This window comes from Atta colombica, unplaced genomic scaffold (assembly GCF_001594045.1).
Source record: "Atta colombica isolate Treedump-2 unplaced genomic scaffold, Acol1.0 scaffold83, whole genome shotgun sequence".
NCBI classification, from domain to species: Eukaryota; Metazoa; Arthropoda; class Insecta; order Hymenoptera; family Formicidae; genus Atta; species Atta colombica.
The window spans coordinates 806,780-824,116 of record NW_017259576.1 but is presented as its reverse complement, the minus strand read 5'-3'; the positions used below and the strand labels follow the sequence as shown (position 1 = coordinate 824,116).

The 17,337-nt window shown below is 36.8% G+C and overlaps 2 protein-coding genes across 9 annotated transcripts in view; one reads left to right on the top strand and one right to left on the bottom strand.

Annotated features, from left to right (window-relative positions):
- Positions 1-1,308: 1,308 nt before the first annotated feature.
- LOC108692878 (zinc finger protein Pegasus) lies at positions 1,309-6,069 on the bottom strand. Of its 3 annotated transcripts, none has more exons than XM_018201421.1 (6): positions 5,422-5,836; positions 4,633-4,848; positions 3,992-4,223; positions 3,087-3,355; positions 2,681-3,016; positions 1,309-2,448 (listed from the first exon to the last, which is right to left on the bottom strand). In XM_018201421.1, the coding sequence occupies exons 2-6, from the start codon at positions 4,806-4,808 to the stop codon at positions 1,950-1,952; spliced, it is 1,512 nt and encodes a 503-aa protein (XP_018056910.1). In that variant the 5' UTR covers positions 4,809-4,848; positions 5,422-5,836; the 3' UTR covers positions 1,309-1,949. The 3 variants fall into 3 exon arrangements, with proteins under 3 accessions (XP_018056910.1, XP_018056912.1, XP_018056909.1); XM_018201420.1 differs by lacking the exon at positions 5,422-5,836 and adding an exon at positions 6,006-6,069 and having other exon boundaries at positions 1,950-2,424; XM_018201423.1 differs by lacking the exon at positions 5,422-5,836 and having other exon boundaries at positions 1,309-2,424.
- Positions 6,070-6,448: 379 nt separating this feature from the next.
- Positions 6,449-17,337, top strand: part of LOC108692871 (liprin-beta-2) — an 11,656-nt gene continuing 767 nt past the window's right edge. The window contains exons 1-12 of one of the 6 annotated variants that reach the window (XM_018201406.1): positions 12,134-12,251; positions 12,362-12,509; positions 13,154-13,362; positions 13,712-13,860; positions 13,963-14,314; positions 14,482-14,643; positions 14,702-14,833; positions 14,950-15,028; positions 15,596-15,888; positions 16,020-16,196; positions 16,472-16,843; positions 16,974-17,175. In XM_018201406.1, coding sequence (XP_018056895.1) covers positions 12,422-12,509; positions 13,154-13,362; positions 13,712-13,860; positions 13,963-14,314; positions 14,482-14,643; positions 14,702-14,833; positions 14,950-15,028; positions 15,596-15,888; positions 16,020-16,196; positions 16,472-16,843; positions 16,974-17,132 — 2,172 coding nt within the window. In that variant the 5' untranslated portion in view covers positions 12,134-12,251; positions 12,362-12,421 and the 3' untranslated portion in view covers positions 17,133-17,175. Of the gene's footprint in view, positions 6,533-7,667; positions 7,953-10,391; positions 10,531-11,152; positions 11,311-12,133; positions 12,252-12,361; positions 12,510-13,153; positions 13,363-13,711; positions 13,861-13,962; positions 14,315-14,481; positions 14,644-14,701; positions 14,834-14,949; positions 15,122-15,595; positions 15,889-16,019; positions 16,197-16,471; positions 16,844-16,973; positions 17,176-17,337 lie in introns of those variants that run through there. The other 5 variants (XM_018201404.1, XM_018201405.1, XM_018201408.1 and 2 more) reach the window with 5 other exon arrangements.

Genomic DNA, 17,337 nt, shown 5'->3' with positions numbered 1-17,337 from the left:
TATATGTGTATATATATATTTTATATATATATATATATATATATATATATATACACACATACACACGCTATCTCAATGTTCTTCCTTTCGTGCTTTTTTTCTTCCCTAATACTCTTTTTCTCTCTGTACAAATATTTATATATAAAATATTTATCGAATCAAAGGCGAGAAAGGAGGAGAGAGGCGACTCCAGCCAAAGCGAACGGATCGAGATACCTGCCCGGTACGAGCCTTCGGCTAAAAAGTCACACCTCTCGAACTTGCTCCCTGTCATATTAATAATTAATAACGCACGCCCGGCTAGCTTTTGTGTCCTGTACATCCTCGCTTCGCGGTTTTGCACTGGTTTCTCATTGCGACGCAACGTTCCTATCTAAAGGAGAAAGAAGAATAGATGGAACTCGCGGCAATACCTGTCGCGTCGCAATACAACGGTATCCATGTGTGTCGACGCGTCGCGCCGACATTCTTTCGACGAACGTGACGTTTCGTATCCTTCAAATTTGTACAATCTCGATAGAGCTGCTTCTCGAATCCGTGTAAAAATCCACATCGCGGAATTATTAAAGGATAAATAATTGTTCGATAATTCGTGATATTGCTCTTCTACTATATAAATTCTACGCGCATAGGTCTTAAACATTCAAAAACAAAAGATATACATACTTTCTTTTTCTTCTACATATTTTGCACAATTTTTCTTTGTCTTTAGAGGGCTTGGCCTTAAAACAATAATATAAATGCGTTTCTTTCCTTCTCTCTCCCTCAATCTACAAAATAAACTTCTGATGGATTATATCCGCGCCTTGCCTCTATCATCCAAACTGCACAATGTCAACTAAATAGTTTCTATCTATTTATCAGGTTAAAACAAAAGTTCGTAGCATATTATTTTATTTATATCATATGTTTTTTAAAAAATTTTTGGCAATTAAATATCATTCGATAGAGCAAAGTTTTAAAAATCTATTTTTTGAATTGCGGTTTGATGATTTTTAAACGGAATTATGAGCATTTTAATCCGTGATAACTCAGTACCAACAAATTTTACGAATATTTTTAATAAATGATTTTGTTATAAAATTGTAAGCTTGTTAGAAAGTCAAAAATTTTTGCAAGTTTTTTTTGGGCACATGCGAGGCCTACAAAATAAGAAATTTCCTATTTTGCAAAAAATTATCAAACTTAAAAGACACCTTTCGAAAGAGATTTTAAGTTTTAAAACTCTTTTTTTTTATTTAAATTTTAGTAATTTTTAACATTTAAACAACTGAAATTCGTAGCTCTATGAAACTTTTGTTCCGACCCAATACATGAAATTTTAATGTCGCTTTTTTTGCGATAAAAGCACAACATAGCTATATATATATATATATATTTTTTTACTTTTCACAATTGACAGGGCAATTCGCAACGTACCCCGTCGCATTTCTATATTTACTTTACTAATTTAAGACTAATGATAGAGCTCGGAATATATCTCGATAAAGCCCTATGGACGGATAGTTCATACAATATAACAGCATGATGGACGAGTATGTTGGCAATTTCTTTTTTCTCACAATTTTCTCTCCCTTTTTCTCTTTTTAAAGGAAAGGCACAATTTGTCGCGCTTTGTACATTATTTTCTGAGGGAACAGACATATCCTCTCTCGAATTCTTAAAAATAATTTACAATTCAATTTACAACTGATTTACCGTTATGTTTCGGCGCATTCTTATGCGTTTCTAAAAGTATATTTTAGCGAGAAGTATGTCTGGATACGTCGCAGAAAATATTTATACCTTCATGCTAATGAACACTGAACGTATGTTAGACATACATACATACCGAATCTCCTGCCATTTTGTTTCGTTTAACGAAGAAGGAAAAGAAAAGAAGTAGAAGAAATAGGAAAAGGAAAAACGAATTTCTTAACTGCGGGTATTTTTCTGCTTTCTTCTCTCAGTTACTGATGACTCTTACTCAGTAAATGCGAGTTGAACTGGTACAGATTGCAGCACTGCTCCCCGCAAATATTGCACTTCCATGGGTTACTTTCGCTGTGACAACCTTTATGAAGGAAGTACAACGTCTGATCCGGAAACGTAATGCGACAGTGAGTGCACTGGAGGCCGCTCGTACGAGGATCCGGCCTGGTCGAAGTGGGTGGCTCGCCCCTCGAGTGTGGATTAGAATTAACGCCGCCACCGCAACCGCTGTTGTTACTACTGTTATTGTTGTTATTAGTGGTACTGGTGGAAAGCTTACGGCGAAGATCATCGCGCAGCAACGATTTTAACGGCGACACCTTGATCAGCGATGGTAACGGTAGATTGCTCGATGTCGCTCCACTATCATCCATACCATTGCTGTTTGGCTCTTGCTTGATGGGTATTAAGGAAATCGAAGGTGTAATAGCTTCATCGCCTCCGCCTACGTTCCTGAGAAAAATGTGAAAATCCGATCTGTAATTTATGTCATTTAGAACATAATTAATTGTCGGCATTTCTAAATTAATATTTAAACTATAAGCACACATAATTTATCAGTCAAATCGAAGTTAATAAAGATAAAAAATTATATAAAGATTATACAAATTTCTAATAAAGAATTTGTAATAATTTTTAACAATTAAAAAAATCATTGCAATAAATATTAATAAATTTGATAAACTAATTTAGTAATTTTTTTGCTCACCTATGAATGGTACTGCTATTGATAGATAATTGATGATGACTACTGCTTGGTGCATTGCTATTGCTGTCGGCGCTCTGAGGACTATTGGGACTGTCTCCGTTCAACGGGGCAGGACTTGGATTTCGTTGATTGGCAGCTTGTTCAGGGTAAGGAATGGATATCTCCACGTGGGGCGTGAGGAAATGCATGGGGGGCGTGGCGTTGTCGGTCGAACGGTTGCCAGTACTATCTCCGCTATCAGACAAAGGTGCCGAAGGCATCGCCTCCCCGGATGTGCAACTATTCATTATGGATGTAGAGCTATTTGGTCCTGGATTATCTAAATCTATTCCATGTCTACAAATAATAAGATATATAAGATATATGAGAGAGCAATGACACTTTCCTAAATAATTCAAGCACTTACCTATTAAAGAAGTGCAACCTAAGACATTTCATGGTAGCTGCACGATAATTGCAGAGAGGACACGATTTAACCATATCGTGCTGACCGACGTGTTCATTCTGAAAGTGAGCACGCATCGCAATTTGTCTTTGGAAACCTCGGTTACATATCGGGCAATGGTATGGCAAAGTTTTTGAATGTGTCGTAAAGTGTTCCGCAAGATGGTCCTTCCGAAAGAATCTCTTCTGACATACTCGACATTCGTATGGTTTTACGCCTGTATGCCTCATCTAAGAGATAGAAGGGGATGCAATAGATTAAACATTCATAGATAACTATATTTATTCAGTATAAAGAATAATTATTTAAGAGAATAAGAGTATATAATTCAAAAGGATTATATTTACACTATCGTCTATAGCAGTGATGCGCAACCTGAAGCTCGCCTGTGAATTTTTTGCGACTCACATAGCCGAAAATATAAAATCATACCTTCTATTTTATGCAAATAAAATACATATTATATAATCAGCAAGATTTTACTTATTTCTGAAAGTGGCTCTTATAAAAGGTTGCCCATCACTCTAAATCTAAAAATTCTATTTATTTTTGTTGATGTTTAAATAATACTGCACATAACATGTCTTACTCACTAAAAAAAGAATCAAGTGTATAAATTACTATAAAAATAAAAAAAGTAATAAAACATCAAATATTTCATCAGTATAAAAGATATAATTATTGAAAAGTCAAAAAATTTCAAAGTCCTATCTCTTATATAAGAAATACAAATTAATTTAATATAATATTAATTTAAAAAATAGAAATAATCAACAATGACCGCTCGATCTTTCAGTGTTAAATGTGTAATGTATCATAGAAACATCAACATAAATCTTTTTATTGTATAACTTTTCTATACTCACTTTGTGTCTTCTCATATTAGCTCCATTTGAAAATTTCATATTACAGACATCACATTCAAACATCTTTCTGTGAGACCTGATTCCCGAATGGCCCTCTTCCGCATCCCCATCATTTTCTGTTCCTTCTATGCCTTCAGCGCTTTCTCCAGCTTCACCACTCGCCAGGCATTGATCTTGGTGAGCGGAGAAAGCCGTTTTATTTATAGTCTCATAATTGTCACATCTATCACATCTATTAAAATTAAAGAAATTAAAGAAATTGGATATATAATCAAGAAATGGAATCAAAATAGAAATCGTTCTAATCAGCTGATTGCAACTATCGCTTGATAATGATAGCAAAAGCAACTGTATAATTCTTTAATGTGATTGGTTTATTTAGATCCAATGAGAAATTAAGGGCCAGATCAATCACATCAAAGAATTACTTTGTAACAGTTGCAAAACTGCTTTCTCTGTTGAATGCAACTATAACTACATTCAACAGAATGTTTATTTTACAACTGTTGTAAGTTTTCTTTGTATTAATTAGATTATATATTTAGATCTAGAGAAATAGTCCTATCGCAGTGAAAAAAAGTCTCAACGGTTGCAAAATAAACTTTAAGATTAATTACACAATAAAGTGTTTTGAATCTCACCTAAACGCAGGAACAGCTCCATCGCTACTGTCATAATTTGTATTGAGAGCTGCTTCGTTATCAGGATCCAATGTCTCTTCTTCCCTGTGATTAGAAGAGTCCCCAGCTTCGGCTTGCGAAGAGGAATGGGAGTCTACCTCGTTTTCCCCACCACCACCATCAACCCCATCTGACATGTTACCAGGCGGAAGGACTATCTTGAGTCCGTCATCTAACCTAAGACGACAAATTAATCACGACTTGGATTAATCAAGTTTATTCTTAAGCATCAAACATGAGCAGCTACCCATTGAATTCACATAACAACTCCGAGAGTCCTAAACGTCAAAAACATCAAATCATCGATCATCGTCCATTCACCCATTTAAATACAACCGTATCTTTTTAAACGAATCACACAGTCTTTCGTTAACTTTTCGAAAACCGAGAAGCATTATCAAGGAACTGCAAGAAAGGATCGATCATCTGACACACTTCGCGTTCCATATTTCGCCGTGTCGAGCGAACGGGAGGCACCCGACCCGATATTGTCGTGCCCTACATAGCGTCAACCCGTTCGTCGTCACCACGTTCGCGGACACGTCGCGAAATTTCGAAGCGCGATGTAGGAACGCGTTTCGTTAATCGCTACGTAGAACTAGCAATCGTTCGCTCGCTCGTGCATAGCGAGGGTGCGAACGAACCTCTCGTCGACATCGCGAATCCTTGGAGAAACGAAATCGCGCGTCTTGCGCGAGAGAGAGAGAGAGAGAGAGAGAAAGAGAGAGAGAGAAAGAGAGAGAGTCTCACCATTTAACACCGTCGATCACCGTGACGTTACGCGCGAGCTCGCGTCTGCTCGCATCTCGCGCCGTCGCGCGCTCGATGCCACTTTACCTGTCAGCTCTCTCTCCGGCGGCTCCGATACCCGTATATCTCTCTGTCAGGCGCTGTCAACCGTGCGGATTTTTGCGAGATACTCCGCGCGAAAGAGAGAGAGAGAGAGACAGAGAGGGAGAGAGAGAGCTCGCGCGTGAATACGCGACTCCGAGAAGGGTGTCCGAGAGAGAGCAAGGTGCAACGGTACGAGTGTTACCCAATCCTGGGAAGATTACGGCATAGAAACACCTGGTGGTAAAGCGCAATGCCAGAGTGCACTGCACTTTGTCCCAGTTTCGACCGAATCCGTCACTCGTGACGTAGTTTTCGCGGCTTTTCCGCGGAAAGTCTCTGGCGGTCGCGCGCGCGACGGCAGAGGAGACGAGAGAAAAAAAACGATTGGCGAATGAGAGGAAGGGGTGGACCAAAAGGGGGAAAGGACGAATGAACGAACGAATGGGACGGAGACGGGGGGACACTTCTCTCGCTTTCGGTTTTGCGTGCCACTTACTCACATTCCACGGGGGGGATCGGGACCGCGGGTGCACCTTCCGCACCTTCCTCGACGCCACGACGGAATTTCGCTCGTCCTCGCGCGCCGCCCGACACTCACGTCTCACGATCGCTCGATCGCTGCCGCAACACACGCATCTCCCCGACACTTTTATTTTTCTTCTTCTCACTCTATCTTTTTCTTTCTCTCTCTTTCTCTCTTTCTCTCCTCCGTTTCCTCCCCGCGATACCCACGCACGACCACACACAAATAAAATGTAACGGAAGCGCGAGTGTCCGTACGGCACTTCTCTCGCGCTCACCGATATTGACACTGCTGCCAACCGCCTTGCCGACGTCTACCACGATGACGCGATCCGCTCCGTAACTCGATTGACGGATACCGCGTGATATCCTAATATCGCGCCGATGCCGATGCGGGAATCGCGACGCGCGAAGCTCGGCGAACTTCACAGTTCACGCCGACCTCGCGATCGAAGTCGCGCGCCGCACTCCTTCGCGCGAACTTAACCTCATCGCGTGATCCGAGGTTGGTATCATGGTATCACGCGCGTATTTCAACTTCTGATTTGTCAAACGTCATATGTCGTTATCTCACCCATCGTACGACGTGTTTACGTGCAATAAATGGTGAATGTTCCTGGATATTTCGGATATTTCCTCGATTTACAAGCTGCTGTTCCCTAACATATTTTTTTTATATAGTCATTTTTCTTTTGTAATTTTCTTATTATTTCGTAGTGTTATTGATTTATTATTGTAAATGTGTTTAGCACATTGTTATGCTTATTTGCTTGAGCGTTGAAAGGATTAATCCTGGAGCAAGATAAATAAAGCTATTTATCTATTTATCTATTCATTCATTCATCTAATCCATCTATGTGAATTATTACATAAGTTTGTTTTTACTGCTGCATCATGCTGCACTAGAATTTTCTTAACTTTCTTCTCGCTTTTATTAAATACTGAACTAACATATATATATATACTTTTTTTACTTGAAATCTAAGAAGTATACAATAATTCAAGAATAAAAAAAATAGATATTTAATCAAGAAAGATCACTGGGACAAAATTGGAATTATTTACAATTATATTAAGTTGATCTAAAATGATTTGAAAGGAATGTAATATCAAGAATCCTATCTGAGCGTCATATATGTAATATGACGCTCTCATATATGTAATATGACGGATTCTTTCCAGTAGGAGAAAGTTTATAGTGATCATTTATGGCTTTCCAACAAGAGATATATAACACAGTAATCAGTTCATTTTTATTTAACATTGGCAAACAACAAGGTAATGGTTCATTTACAACTGTCTTCTGTGTCTCTTGTTGGAAAACCCATAATCTTCAAGTTTTGTTTAATATTTAATAACAAGAGTTAAATAATAAGAGATAAATAATTCACTGTGTTACATTGTGTCTATATTAATGTATCTGACTCTTGACTCTTGCTAAAAAGCATCTTCAAGACGAGATTGAAGGCACTAAATCCTAATTATTAAACACCCTCGTAAATTTTAACTCAGGAACGTGAAGATGGAGTGAAAATGATGTCATCAAAAGCAACTCAATTTCCTTTTAATATCATTGAGTGAATGATATCCAGTATCAAGTGGTTTCTCGATAACGCGCGGATCTCGTCGCGTATCGTATCGATTCCGTGAAGTGCGACTCCGGTCCAACCTAACCTCACCTCATTTCCAACAATTCCGACTCGCGTTCGCGGTGCACTTCACTGCGCTCCGTTGCACTACGTTGTTTGTTGATTTCTCGCGAGACTCGACTGGAATTCCGTTATGCCTCGTTGCAGACAATGAGAATCGTCGTTGTGACGTTGGATTGATTATCGTTTCACGAATTTCGTATTTCAGTGTCACCGATGCTTATCGTACATGCGGCCAACATCCGCAAGTCGACGGATCCCGACTGACGTAAACAGGTAATTTGCAATTCTGAGACGTCATAATTTCTATCCTCATGCCCCCCCGATACATTATGTCCTTATTAATTTCTTGAAAATATATTATGATAAATTGATAAATGGTAGAGAGACAAGTAAAGAAATTAAGGAATTGCTCTTCTTCGCATCTATTTCGTATATAATTGTGTTAATGACGATGTAATATGCACTGTGTAAATGTAATGTAATGAATAAATCAATAAGTAACCTTAATGTATATCTTGATATTTTGGAACAAAATTAAGATTATTGACTCACCTGTTAGGGTGTGCAGGGTGGCTATTATATCTAAATGATTTTAAGGGATGACTCATACATAAAAAATCCAAGATGAAAACTTCATATGGTCATATATTCGAAACGACTTAGTTTCAGAGATACAAGAGATGTCAAAGTTGAGGGAAAAATTTGGTTTTTTTTCAAAAATTCCGAAAACCATTCGAATTATTTTGCTAAAACTTTATATATATATCTGAAGTTCCATTACAATAATTTGAAAGATTTCTAAAATTTTTAGAAAAAATCAAATTTTACCTTTGACTCTGACACCTAAATTGAAAGTTATTTCGGATATATGATCATATGAAGTTTTCTTGAATTAGTATAAACAATTAAAATCTCTTAGAGTACTTAATAGTTACTCTGTGTATTAAGTAAAATGTTAAGTATGCCAGATAATAGATCTGTTCTGTTTCCATATTCTAGAACTTCTTGCCAGCTTTGTTTCTTTTTATATTAGAGAAAAAAAGACAAAACATGAACTATGTAAGAAATTCAGACTTGAAATATGGAAAGAGAACAGTCTGTTTGCTAGCAGATTGGAGTTCGAACCTGTCAACAATCTGAGCAGATTGTCAACAAAAACCAAGCAGAATCTATCATTTTATGATCATTTAATTAAATGTATCATAAAATTACAAAACAGCAAACTCTGCTCGGTTTCTGCAGTGCCATTGCGTTTAATAGATTATATTTCTGTTGACATTCTGCTTACAAAACAAACGATGGGTACTTTGTAACATCTATTTTTAACAGATTTGGCTATCTGAATGCATTTATCTAATATATTAATTTATAAATGAGCTCCAAGAGAGCACATAAATAATTTGTAAACGCGCGAAATGATTTATTTAAGCTTGATGCAGCTGCGCTCGTGAAGAAGAATTAACGAAGACGGAGAAAAAGAGAGAGAAGAGTGAGAGAGAAAGAAAGACAGATAGAGACAGTGACATGGTATATGTATGGTGGCAGAATGTTGGGCGTTGCTCTTCAGTACCTGTTGATCGTCGTTTGCATGCGTGTTATCTCTTTGTGCGATTGTCATTATTTTATTATAATCTGTGAGCTTCGGTGATCATTTTTATCATGAGATGCTATGGTAAAGATCTGAGTGATCGTCTCGTGACATTCAATCTCTCTCTCTCTCTCTCTCTCTCTCTCTCTCTCTCTCTCTCTCTCTCTCTCTGTCTGTCTTGCGGTCCTCATATATCTCACTTTATCTTTTTTTTTTTTGCGATCGATTATCGAATTCATGTGCTTTATCACTGATAAGAATTTATGTTCATTTTACATATGTTAAGTGCTTTTTGACGGATTCTGAGCTCGATGTAAACGATATATCTCTATTTTTGGCTAGAATTATGTTGGTTTTTTTATTTATGATTGAGATGTCTAAATTTTAGAGATGATTGTGTTCATTTTTAAAAAACTTTAAGGTCATCGTCGATATACATATAACTCGCAAATGAATTTAGAAAATGTCCACAAATTGAAAATATCTTCGCAAATAATTGTTTTAGAAATTTACGATTTTGTTACAGTTTAAGAAAAACTATTCCTTCTTTTTTATTATACAGTTGTCTGCTACAGATACCTCTAAAAAAATTATATAACAAACAATAAAGTTATAAAGCCACTTTCATGAACTGTAGTTTTTGCTTTAATTTGCTGCAAATATTTTCCGCTATAAATTAATTTAAAATTAAAAACAATATAATAGAATACAATTCGAAATTATTTAAATAAATTTTTCTCGAGCAAATATCTCGTTTTTATTAGGTATAATTGCAATTTTAAAGTGTTATGAGAACAAAATTATAAAAAAATGTGAGTACATAATTTAGAATCTATTTGTGTAATTTCTCTCACCCGCATGCTATTGACTAAATGGAACAGTCCTGAACGTCGCACAATTATATCTACAGTGCATCGCACCTCGCGACGTTGCACTTACATCGTCTGGAAAGCCTATGAATCAACGGTCGAGCTTTCATGTCGTTTCGCGTGTAACATCCAGCAAATATTTCCATTCATAGAGATATCGAGTTTTAGAAGGATTTAGAAGGATTTTGCATGTTGGAAAAATATTATTCGCAGCGAAAATATCAATAGTTAAGAATGATAATTTTCTTCTTGCAGCGTTAAGTGATGGGCAAAGGTGAGGAGAGAAACGGCACGACGGCGCAGGCGGGCGAATCGACATTCCTGGGAAAGAGTTCGAACGAGGCCAGCAAGATGCTGGAGGCCGCGTTGCTCCAGATGGACGACATTATTTCTGGTACAAATATCACTTGTACACATATCAAATATGGTTGTAATAGATTTTAATGTATTATTTATAAGGATATATTTGAGGATTCTGTATTTTATAAATACGTTATCAACGCTATATATTATAAAAGAAAAATAGGGGGATAAATACTATAAATTTTTATGTCATAAAAAAAAAGATAGAAAAATATTCATTTCAAAAATCAGACAAACTTATAATTTTTTATGTCCGCTTGATGTATATATTTAAAACTTGGATTTTCTCAAGAAAAGAAGGAGGATTCTTCCTCTTTTCCCCTAAATTTTGACAAAAAGAAATGAATTGTGAAAATTATTTTTATGAAAAGTTAAACGTTTAACGCTCAATTTGTGACTTACACCTTATATGTGAGAAAATTTGCTGAAAATTCTCGAAGGCTGATTTTAATACAAATATTTTAATAAGTTTTGTGTAAAAATAAATAATTTTTACTCCTTCCTGATTGAAATTCTGGGCTCACTTAAAGTATAATGAATTTAAAGTATAATAGATCGCAAAGCTCATAAGCCTACCTTATCCTAGTATTGAATGACACTCGAATGACATTGTGATCACTTTCTGCGCAATTATATTATAAATACATTTGCAGGTGCTTGTGCCGAGAGTTCGGCCGAGAGTAGTTCGGAGTGGAAGAACTCGGTAAAAGAAGCGGCAAGGAATCTCGTGACTGCGATAAAGGGCGCACCGATGCCACCCCCGCCGCCCGATGGTGTCACTCAGAACATCCTCTTGGCATGGATGCAGCCGGTAAGCTAACAAACAGATAGCGATCTCTGTCCCGACGATTTTATGCTACTTGCACATTCGTCGTCGACCGAAGGAGCGTCATTTCCTCAGAATTTTACCCTTCCGCTTTTCAAGATGATACGTTCCGGAAATGAGAACAATTCGTCTCGCGATCAACTCGGATGTCGTTCGAGGAACACGTGTGGTATCCGCCTCGTGCATCCGGAGCCGCGTTCGCATCCGGTACACACGCTGTGCGTCGGTACGCACGTGTTCGCGTGTTTAATCGCCATGATGTACATCGGTCACGTATGTCCGCGCGTACATTCGGATGTTTGACTTTGTAATTATTGGATCGTAATCATGGACTTGATGTCGATTGACAGCGGTCGAAATTGACTAAGAATACATTTTTGATTTTAATTGCCATAGTTTTCATAACTATGCGTGTGTTAATATATATTGTAGAAAAGATCAGTAGAATTTCTCTCTTATCTACAAAAGTAAGTATATAATTAACAATAATTTCCATGTATATATATATATATATGTATATAAAACAAGACGAAGATAATTTTTTATACATTTTTATAGTTACATTTTTATCATCTTATTTTTTAGTTTATTTTGCAGTTTAAATAGTTAATGATGATGAAAATCGTTTAATGATTGCGATCGTCATAGGTAAGAAGAAGAAGAGAGTACATTAATCTATTTATAAATTGCTTCTCTCTCTCCTTCTTTCTCTTTTGCGAGCTCCCTCCCGCTCTTCACGAAGGATTCATGGCGTTAATTTTAGTTTCGGCGGAGACGATGTCGCGACTGGTAACACGAGAGTGCACTTCACCGAGATAACGTTCAATTGTGTACAAACCTGCCAATATCAGAGTCCTGAATGCACTTTGCACGATGCACAATATCTGACAACCAAGTGTCTATTATAATAGATATTGTGAGAGAAAGTAAGTGATGAAAATGTGATTTTTATTGGAAAATGTATTCTGACGTTAATACATCTTTCACTGGATCAGAGTATATATAAGACCGTAATGTGTTTTATATCGATTGTCAGCACGACTAAAAAGCAAACGCAATAATTCAGTGAAATAAAACGTACAGCATAAAATTTATCATGGAGAATATCTGGAGCGACGATATTGTTGGAGAACGGAAGGATCTCACTCCCATAATGGAAGAAGAGGACAAAGGACAAGCGAAAGGTTTCTCTTTAACCCTTTTTCCCATCCCGCGTGATGTCAGCATACAAGATTGAAAAATTAAAGCGACATTAGTATTCTATCTGATTAAATCGGAATTTATTTTCCGATATCGCCCGAATCAAAGTATGTCTTAAGTAAATCAATTTTGTATTTTCAATTGAATGTGAAAGCTACATATTTCTACGGTTTATAGACTTTCGCGAAAGCAAAGCCATGATACTCGATTAAACAGCACGATATAACTTGGCAGACATCCGATAGACGAGTTTGCGGGACTCGTCGTGTTTCGGTACTAAAATCGTGTGGCTGGCTAGCTTTGGTTGGCCAGTGCACCGAAGTTATGCTTTTGATGGTGCTCGAATAAATGGCATGCTCGAAATAGATTGCCTTAACCACGGAACGCGCTGGCCATAGTTGACCGTCGAAGGCACATACGTTCATTGACTCATAATCTCGAGTACGAGTATAGTACGCAGGATCGATTATTGTTTCAATCTCTGATAAAATAAACACCCATTGAGGTCACCATGCGAAAAATAGATCGAAGCGTGTTATAATCTTAGAAAATTCATCGCATTACTGTCGATGGAAGGAACCTCTTGAATCTTTCATGTGCGTGAATTAAAAAAAGTATCTAAATTCAGGTTCTCAGTCGGATTCATCCGACGCGGCGTCGACTATAAAACGTTGGAACAGTCGATGGACGCCCTCAGAGGGCTACGATTCGTCGGGCACATCGACCAACTCCGACGAAGGTGACATTGAGGATTATTCGCAGGATAGCAGAGCGGATCTATCTGAACCGACAATCGCTTGTCAGACAGCTTACCGATCGCAGGAGTGTTTATGTCAGGTAGATCTAAGATAGAGAAATCGAATTAAAAAGTCATATTTAGACAAGGAATATCATATTTATACAATATTGATTATAAATATAAATAACTCCCACAAATTAATGTCAATTTTTTATATCTAACGAAAAATAAATTTTAAAAATAGTTTTATCTTTATAATAATATTTATCTTTATAATAATTTTAATATTTTGTCAGTTCTTCTTATTACCACCTTTTCTAAGGAAAAATTGCAATAAATTGAGGATTCTTTGAATTTATGGCCAAGATTGTATATCCCAATTAGTAAAATATGATTATATGAAAAATATAAATGAAATATCTTTCGTGAGATATAATATCATTGTAGGCTTGCTTACTCGGATATGCTAAGATGATAGCGCTTCAAGGAAGTATGCCTAATATCTGTACAGTATCCAGCGGTATGGCTAATATCTGCCCGGCGTCGACTGCGCATCTGGGAAGTTTCCCGTCTCTCTGTACGATGCCGTGTTCAAGGTCACTATTTATACAGAATCCTAACTTTTATATTGCTCGAAAAATACAAATATCCTTAATAAATTCTAAAAAATCAATTTATCGATTCTTGCAAACCGATAGCATTTCTAGTGACCTCGCGCATCACGCTATTAAGGAACATGCGAGAAGTGTCGCTCATTATCCACATGTTTGTCACCTACAAGATCCGATATTCGCGAAGGAGCGAGAAATACACGCAGGTAACAGGACGAACAGTACGACATCTCTGCCGGCAAACTCGACGGGAAGATGTGTCGGTTCTTTGGACAGAAGGCGACGCAGATTCCGCAGTAGAGTGGATCGCGATCAAAGAGCTATGTCTCATAGTGATCTGCTTTGCCATGAGAGGGAGAAACCGCACCACTACTGCTCACTGCAACAATTTCATTGCGGAAGCAATATGTGCCTAAATAATTATCATAACAAGACCGAGGTATACTGTATAAAAGAACTTTCAATAAAACTTTCAACTGTGTACCATAAATATGAATTCTTCCTTAATCCTTATTTTAATAATATAATATTTACATGTATTTCAAAATAATGAAATTTTTCATTAATAAAGGATATTAATGATCGTTTTATTGATTTATTTTCCAGGAACGATTGAGAAAGTTGGAAAGTGAACGTGGAGCATTACATATGGAAGTATCAGTTTTGTCTGAACAGGTTGACGCACAATCGAATAAGATTCAAGAACTGGAGAGCTTACTTCAGGAAAAGAAAGATACTTTGAGACAGATGGAAGATGCGCTACAGAAGGTAAACTATCTCATGATGGGACTTATCAATTTAGAACTTTACATGTTTGTTTTTATAGGAAGTTTTATCAAGAAGCGCTTTGGAGACGCAGAAATTGGAACTTCTTACCTCCTTGTCCGAAATGAAACTCAGACAGGCCAGTTTGGAACACGAAAATCTATCACTGCGCAATACAAGTCCTTTATCGAATGTTAGTACATATTTTAACAATTAATATATTTTATAATATTAAATTCTATGTTACTATAAGATACCGTGTATACAGGATACCGTGATAAAATTTACTAAGCAGTTTTATGTCTACAGGGTGAAAGATTCAGCAGACATACGGGTCAATATAGTAGTCTTCCTAGGCCACCGACATCCAAGAAAGGCGTTGTATTTGGTAAGGTTCCAAATTTAGTCTCGGGAGCGCATACGACGGTACCCTTGGCTGTCAGGGGAGTCTCTGCGAGATGTCTGTCCGCTCCTATTCTAGGTTCCGATCGATCTTTATTTAAGCATGCGGTGTCACGCTATAATATGTTTAACGATGAACACGTTTATCTCAATATTAATTGACTCGAGTAACAGCATGTTGCGATTAATTGAAAAAGTAACTTCGCTTGCAAATCATTAATAGTTGATGCGCATGCATTTGGACATTATTATATTCTTTAAGCCTTCATAGTTTAAATTAATTTTTATAAACATATAAATATTGTGCTTCTTTTTTATTTTAATTTTGATAATTTGATCACTTTGTGGAATTTTATGGAACCCAAATATAGTTTACTGATTATAATTATGTATAATGCTTTGATAAGAAAAGTATTTGAAGAATACGAGTAAAATTGCCACAAAGAATCTCGAAATTAATGCAGTATCATGCAAAAGATCATATATACATATAATTATTTAACATTCATAACTATGCTGTATATAATTTTATAAACAAACATTATCATCGTAGCGGAAGAAACGAAAATCGTAATTAGTGAGATGAACGTGCAAGAATTATCACCACCGAAACCGCTCGCAGAACTTAGTATGGAAGAAGTTAGTGATTGGTTGGTTCACCTTAGTCTGGAATGTTACGCCGGTGAGTTGAGACGATGGGGTGCCACTGGATCGAAACTGCTCGACGCCACACAGGTTCAACTAGAAAAAGAGCTCGATATAAAGAATGCTCTGCATAGGAAAAAATTACTCTATGCTATCGAATCAGAGAGAAGCAACGGCGCTGGATTTCTCGGTTCTCACAAGGTTACAATCGTTATATATAACTTCATCGAGTTATCTCTGAAGTATCAGAGAGAATAAAGTATTTTCATTCTCAGATTTTCTTAGATGAGAAAATCTCTTTGAGAATAAAGATCTTTTTTAATATCTCGTAGATGGATAATGCAGCCGTGTTACGGTGGCTAGACGATATCGGATTGCCACAACACAAGGAAGCTTTCCACAATGCCAAGATCGATGGTAGAGTTTTACATAGATTGACCACAGAGGATCTCTTAAATCTTGGAGTGACTGCACAGTTGCACGCTGCCAGTTTAAGACGTGGAATTCAGGTACTTTACAATGTAATAATTAATAGTGTAAGCTTATAATATTCAGAATTACATATTGTTCGCAGAATATGAACTAATAGTAATGTCAATGTTATAATTTTCTTCTCAACAATATAACCTATATAACTGTTATATATAATATGTATCATATCAAATATTTATATTGTTGAGTGAGGAATTATAATATTGACGTAATATTACTATTAGTTTGTGTTCTACGGGATATCGACCATAAATTTGGAGTCAATATTTAAAACGAGATACAAATCGTGTAGGTTTTACGAGATTTAAGTTTCGAGTTTGACAATTTGGAAAGAAGATCTGTGACTGGGAACGGTGCCGATGGTACGAATGTGAGTCTCTGGACGAATCATCGTGTGATGGAATGGCTACGAGTCGTGGATCTTGCAGAGTACGCACCGAACATGCGTGGCTCCGGTGTTCATGGCGGTTTGATTATTCATGAAGGTCGATTTACTTCCGAGTTGCTCGCTACATTGCTCAGCATTCCACCAGCAAAAACTTTACTTCGTAGACACCTAACAACGCATTTCAATCAAATTCTCGGCAGAGAGGTAGTTCAACAAAAGCGAGAGATAGAGAGCACTCTCGGATTTGTTCCATTGACGCTTACTGCTAGATTAAAGGTGCGTTATATTTTTCCCATGCTAAAGAATACAATAAAAATTCTTGCAACCTTGTAATTATTTCCTATATCTATCTTATTATGATGTTAATACTTTTTTACAGTAAATAATTATTATATTTTATCCACAGGTACCAAAGAAATCTCAATTCACACTGAAACGCAAGAAGAGTAAAAACGAGATAGATTTCGGCAATTTGGTTTGTCCATTGGAAGCGTCACCACCAGGTACCCCATCAACGCCCTCGTCAACACCGGGCAGTCCTAACTTGAACTCACCCACATTCTAACCACAATTTAAAGCTTCATTCGGGTAATCATCTAAACTAACTTGTAAGTCTAACTCGACTAATGATATTAATGATCATATCATGATCATATCATGATCATATCAAGATTACTTTTATAAATTGTGTACATCATATTTTTATTTCTAGAAAAATTATTTTTTTGTTAAATACTTCATCTTGAGTATAAACGACATATAAAGATTAT

Coding starts and splice junctions, on each gene's coding strand:
- LOC108692878 (XM_018201420.1), bottom strand. Junction 4,224..4,632: donor GGAGCTGTTCCTGCGTTTAG/GTGAGATTCAAA, acceptor TAATTTTAATAG/ATGTGATAGATGTGACAATT. Junction 3,356..3,991: donor CTAATATGAGAAGACACAAA/GTGAGTATAGAA, acceptor TCTATCTCTTAG/ATGAGGCATACAGGCGTAAA.